Here is a 6678-nt window from a genome sequence, read left to right on the forward strand (position 1 = left end):
AAATTTAAAGTATGAAAAATTTTCTTTTACATTTTGCCTTTATTCTTTTAAAATCTTTTATGTTATTTTAAACAATGTGAATTTTAAATATAAACTCTTGAAAGGATAATATAACATTACTTTGATGGTTTTGTTTTTTATTTATTTATTAAGAAAACCTTTATGTAGTTTAATCACATAGTGAAACATGGCATAAAATACTGTTGATTGTCAATTAACTTTTAATTGAGTATTATTTATTTCTAAAATTTATATATTTTGAATTATTTATGTTTCTAAAATGTATATATTATAAAAATAATATTTTATAAATTTGAAATTTCTAAACTTTTATTTCGAAGATTTGTTGAATTTTTAATATATATTTTAATTTTTCGGTATAGTTTTGTTAAATTTATGTTCTTAAATTTGAATTTGAATTTTATACATTTATAAATATTTTTCTAAATAAATATAAATTTTAAAATTTTTATTTTTATTTTGAAATAAATGCGATTTTATTGTGATGTGAAAACTTTTAACCGAAGATGATAATTTAAATATCACTTCTATCCCAAAGAAAAAAAAGCAAAATAAAATTCGAAAAGGTATAATTTAAATATTAATTCATCATTTAAACCTTTTAAAAAATAAAAATAAAAGCATCGATAACAACAGCATAAAATAATCTGCCGTGTGTGGCATAGACGTCCCTAAAAAGTTGTATGGTTGGAAAAGCAACTGCAAATATCTTCAAATGTTTTATAATTTTAAGGTTAAATCCAAGAATTTATATCTAAATTATCCTCTACGGAATATTTATATAAAATTAAATATATTTTTAGTTGAAATAATAAAATTGAAGAAATCAAAGTCAATTCAAATTTCATTATATGCATGTACTTTTAGATTTTATATAAAAATAAAAATATCTTTAAAAATAATATTTATTTCAGATAAAAATATTTTTAAATATTATTTATTGTTTGGTATAAATAATAACTTTTAGTAGAGTAATTATTCTGTCTAATATTAATAGAGTAAAAATTCAACAAGTATATATAAGCTAATGCCAAGCGTTTTTTTTAATTATTATTTTATTATACTCTACAAACAAATGACATCAATTTAGATAGTTTTTTTTACTCCAGCAACAATATATAAAATAATTATATTTTTAAATAAATTTGGGATTAATTCATCATAGAAATTAAGTAAAATTTTAAATAATAATAGTATGAGTAGATATTTTTTCTTATTTGAATACAAAATTTATATTTTTATGACATTAAAATCGAAAATTATGATTTATTGTAATAACTATCACACCATATCCACTTATAATTAATTTTTATATAAAATTTAAAAAAATCTAATCTATGAGATTCATACAACAATGTCCTAGGTGTAACTAAAATAGATATTATATATAATAGCTTAAAATATGCTTTTAAGTACTTATTTTTTTTATATTTGAAATTTAATTTTTTATATTTTAAATTTTAAGTTTAATTGTTAATTCCATTTAAATTTTCTAATAAGTTCACTAATATGATATTTTAAAATAAAAATATATTCACTAAATAATCATTTATAACATTACATATTAGACAAAAATTCATGCGTAATTTTGAGTTTTATCCCTTTTATTAATGGTAACTAATTTTATGAATGAAACTTTAATTTAATAGTAGGGTTAAGATGCTTAGAATTTTGAAATCCCAAATTAAGATCCACTCTTTGTGTAAAACACATATAAATTTTTAAAAAATTTATTATAATTTAAATATTATCATGTGTGAGTTATATTTTAATTTTAAATTTATTCATACTTGATAAGAATTTAATCTTAAATATAATTAATGGAATAATTATAATTTTTAGGTTTGTAATTTATCCTCAAATTGGGGAAGGTGTCGGTGCCAAACTAATCTATGTGTACACCTAATATTCGTATATTTTGTTTAATTGGTACCAAATTTTGTATTTAATGAATAAAATTTATTTTATTTTGATGTTATTAATATTGGTTTTACAAGAAGATAGTATAATCCAAATGAAAGTGTGTATATCCTAAGAGCATAGGTAAATAAGTTTCCTAATTTAAAAGCACCGCAAGTCAAATCTCAAGTCACTACGTGTAATCACTGCAAATTAACAACACATCTTTATGAGTAATTAAAATATATATCATTTCCATCATTTTATATTTTTATATCAACTTTTGAAAAATACTTACAAATTATAATATCTTCATTACATCAACTTTTATTATTATAGCTAAAGCCATATTAATCTTTCTTGTAAATTTATGATATAAATTTTTAATTTAATATTTTAAAATACTCTTAATTAAATTAATGTCATGAGTTAATCAATATCAATTTATAGTTAAAAAAGCTTAAAACATATTTTTATATAAGGTAATAACTTTTATCTTTTATATAAAATCTTTAAATGAACACGTATTAGAATAACTAAAATCATTAAACTCATTTGTCCAATAACAATTTTATAAATCTTTAAGAAACAATTTTATAAAAGGTAAATTTTACTAATTTTCACTTAATTTGTTTGTCACATAACTATAAAAAGTTACAAAATAATTATCGAATTATTTAATTTTATTTTTTGGTCTCCTAAATTACTCAATGTGTAAAAATTAAGAATTAAGTTTTTCAAAATAAACGCTAAATTACCACAAAATATAAATATTAATGATTAAAATTATTATGTCAATTTTAAAACTGCCACTATTAATCAGTGATAAAATAATCTTAAAAATTATCATATACTTCTATTTTTAAATAGTTTACTATTATCTTTAACCACATTTATCAACCCTTGATCTTCAATCTAAAATCTCCAACCGTAACAAATAATTTCTCAATAAACAATGTGGTACTATAATAGTATAAATATCTGCCCACAGCTGTGTTTCCATCCCTAAGGCAGCGACCCATTCTGCTTGATATCGCGCTACTACATAGCCGGTCATTATAGTCGGGGATGCAAAAAGAACAGGTCATTATCGTCGGAGCGGGCCCTTCGGGGCTGGCCATGGCGGCTTGCCTTAACCACCACTCAATCCCATACATAATCCTTGAAAGAGAAGACTGTATCGCTTCTCTGTGGAAGAAATACGCCTACGACCGTCTCCACCTTCACTTAGACAAGCAATTCTGCGTGCTCCCTCACATGCCCTTCCCCGACTCTTACCCACGTTTCGTCTCCAGACAACAGTTCGTAAGCTACTTAGACGACTACGTTTCTCGTTTTAAGATCAGCCCTTTGTACCGTCGGACCGTCGAGTCAGCGGAGTTCGACGGAGAGACCGGGAAATGGATTGTTAAGGCCAGGAACTTGGGTTCCGGCGAGGTGGAGGAGTTGGAAGGGAGGTTCTTGGTGGTGGCTAGCGGTGAAACGAGCGACCCTTTTACGCCGGTGATTGAAGGGCTTAATACTTTCCCCGGCGATGTTCTTCATTCGACGCGGTTCAGAAATGGGAAGGCGTTTCAAAACCAGAAGGTTTTGGTTGTGGGGTCGGGGAATTCGGGCATGGAGATCGCTTTTGACCTTGCCAATCATGGTGCCCAAACTTCTTTAGTTGTTCGAAGCCCGGTAATTAACAAGTTGAACTTTGGTTCCATAGTCCTCGAATTTCACATAATTTATAATTTTATTAATTATTCTAATAAATTAATAGGATTATTTTTTTCAAATAATGTTGATATAAATCTTTTTGTGATGGAAGTTGTATCTTCAACTTGCTAATGATTTTATTAAAACTAAAATATTAAATAATGTGAAGGGGTCAACTAATGACTTGCCTTGATATCAAATCATTACCAAGGACTAAAACCATATTTAACTTGTAGTTGTTTGTAATGGTTGAAGTGATGAAACCGGTTAAATTACTTGCAATGGTTGATATGTTTTGCAGGTTCACATTCTTTCAAGGGATATGATTTACTTGGGGTTAATTTTGGTGAAGTATATACGGGTAAACTTGGTGGACTCGTTAATGGTGATGCTTAGCAAGCTTGTTTATGGGGACTTGTCCAAGTACGGAATCTACAGGCCCAAGGACGGTCCATTTTTCATGAAAGCTGCCTATGGAAAATACCCTATTACTGATATTGGTACATGTAAGAAGATCAAGTCCCAGGAGATTCGGGTAATATTATTTTCATTTTCTCTACCAATTACTATGTTACAACTTCCATTAAAAAAAAATGAATTTTTAATTATTTTTGTACATATGGTCAAATCAATCGAACTGAAAGTTGATAATATAACCGATTGATTGGTATTCTTGAAGGAAAAAAGGAAATGAGGGTACGAGGGTTTGTAACAATAACGTGAACCAAAAAAGTTGGTGATGTCATTTGCAATTAACAAAGGCCTTTCTTAATTTCCTTAAAACCTAAGAATCTCTTTTACATTTTCAACTCTCTTTTCCCCTTTATTTATTCAATGCTTTGGTCAATCATAACCGATTGTGACATGAGTTTTATATTATTTTTGTCCCCATCTCAATTTTAAAAATACAAATTAATTATCCTAAAACTTCTAAAAGATTGTATAAAATTATAATTCTATGTTATTTCTATTCTTTTTAATAGAAAATAACAAATCAAAATTTTCTTTTGATTTTTAATATTTTTGTTAGATTTGAATTTTTTTAAGGAGAAAAAAAGCTAAAAATTAAGAGGAAAAATTTGATTTATCATTCTCCTATTGAAAATGGATAAATATAACGTGGAATCACAGTTTCATACAATCATTTCTTCCAAAAGATGCATTTTTTTATATTATAATATGTTTTTTTATGTTGATTGAGCCTTAACTCAATTGATATTGACATCGTCACTAGTATAAGAGAACATGACTTGAGAGGACTTATGGGTAGTTTTAATCATTGTATAAAAATAATATTATATTTTATAAAATCTTTTAAAAGCTAAAAATTCTAATTAAAAATATTAAAATAATTATAAAAATAAAAGAGACTTTGGTAAAATTTTCAAAAGGGGAAAATTTGATATGAGCTTGACTGAAATTTTTAATAAAAAAATTGACTGCCCCCGGTCGGGCCCAATTAGGGCATCTTGTTTCGCTTAGATATTTGGTTTTCAAAAAATCCAAAAATGCATAATATTTTTCAGGTGTTGCCGTCTATATGTAGCATAAGAGGCAACGAGGTGGTGTTCGAGAACGGCACAACGCATCCCTTCGACACAATCGTCTTCTGCACTGGCTTCAAGCGCTCCACTAATGTCTGGCTTAAGGTAACATATCATACCCTGTGTTTTCCCTTCTCAAACCACAACATCAAACTAACTGCGCTTTACTATAATAAACTGAAACAGGGAGATGATTACCTGCTGAATGATGATGGGATTTCCAAGCTGAGTTTCCCAAACCATTGGAAAGGAAAGAATGGCTTGTACTGCGTCGGTCTGTCGAGAAGGGGGCTATATGGGGCGGCTAGCGATGCACTCAACATAGCCGATGATATCAACTCACTTCAGTAACTAAATGATTCCTTTGATCCACGAAATTACATATTCTAAACCAAGCATATTAGTTCACTTGTGACTATGTACTTATGCATGCATGCATCTATGTACGGATGTATGTGTTGAAATATGGATGCATGATATAGCCAAACCGAGGTGGTTTAGGGTTTAAGCTATCTGTATGAATAATCATTTCTTTAGTAAATCCAATAGAGTTATAATACTGTAGTGCTATTGTATGGAATATATCACATACAGGAGAACTCTAGAAAGTTCCAGACCTATTGGGTGGCATCAACTTTCAACTGAATACAAAATCATCAAATGAGAGGAATGCCATTTGACTCCAATTGTCTGAAAAAAATATGGTCATGATATTCATAGGTCTAGTTTTAAAACTACAAGGTAGGATCCCTTGTTAAGAGAAAAGAGCTATCATAAAAGAACAGAAAAAAACAAACATGATACAAATTGGTACTCTTATAATAGCTTCTGTGGTTCCTTTGTGTAAACTTACATTTAACATCTAATTTTTTTTTTAAAAAAAGAAAAAGATAAAAGAATGATGGCATATTTAACATCTATTTTTTTTTAAAAAAAGAAAAAGATAGAAGAATGATCACATATTTACATTTGTTTTGGCACAATTCAAATCATGTCACCCAACCGTTAACATAATCCCAAATTATCAAATGAAAAGCCTGTTGGCTCTAGCTTAAGTTTGGACTTCTACTGGCCTAAAACATTTTGACACTAGATAAATTTACTTTTTTGCAAAGTTTATATGCTTTCCCATAAGACAAATTCGACCCCTAAAAGCAAAATGAGTCAATGTTTTTTTTTTGTTTTATGAAATCATCTCATTTTCCATATGTTGCAAGTCTAATAGACTAGCTATCCTTGTAAAAAAGTATTACGTACCATATACACCCTTAATCAACAAAAAACTTCATTCTCAATAGCATATAGGGATTACCTATGCTCTTACTTTAGATATGGAAGTGACCTTAACTAGAATAAGGATTAGCTTCAGATGGCTGGGGGTTGGCATTGACAGTGTCCACTCGTTGGGTAAAGTAGTGCTGGCATGGCTGGAACAGGAACATGACCTTGCAATATCACCAACCAAGAATATTCCAGCACAGGAGCAAGTGGAAGATATCTTTACAACGCAGTT

At 28.2% G+C, this 6678-nt stretch overlaps 1 protein-coding gene across 1 annotated transcript; it reads left to right on the top strand.

Moving 5' to 3' along the window:
• The first annotated feature begins 2884 nt into the window (after positions 1-2884).
• Positions 2885-5724, top strand: LOC108469067 (probable indole-3-pyruvate monooxygenase YUCCA10). Its single transcript, XM_017769960.2, has 4 exons — positions 2885-3600; positions 3923-4156; positions 5148-5270; positions 5352-5724. The coding sequence occupies exons 1-4, from the start codon at positions 2989-2991 to the stop codon at positions 5514-5516; spliced, it is 1134 nt and encodes a 377-aa protein (XP_017625449.1). The 5' UTR covers positions 2885-2988; the 3' UTR covers positions 5517-5724.
• The last annotated feature ends 954 nt before the right edge of the window (positions 5725-6678 follow it).

The sequence above is a fragment of the Gossypium arboreum genome, chromosome 8 (assembly GCF_025698485.1).
Source record: "Gossypium arboreum isolate Shixiya-1 chromosome 8, ASM2569848v2, whole genome shotgun sequence".
NCBI classification, from domain to species: domain Eukaryota; kingdom Viridiplantae; phylum Streptophyta; class Magnoliopsida; order Malvales; family Malvaceae; genus Gossypium; species Gossypium arboreum.

Excerpts from the sequence above, each read along its gene's own strand:
- LOC108469067 (XM_017769960.2), top strand. The coding sequence starts at position 2,989 with ATGCAAAAAGAACAGGTCATTATCGTCGGAGCGGGCCCTTCGGGGCTG. Across the intron at positions 3,601-3,922 it reads CTTTAGTTGTTCGAAGCCCG|GTTCACATTCTTTCAAGGGA; the intron begins GTAATTAACAAG and ends TATGTTTTGCAG. Across the intron at positions 4,157-5,147 it reads TCAAGTCCCAGGAGATTCGG|GTGTTGCCGTCTATATGTAG; the intron begins GTAATATTATTT and ends AATATTTTTCAG.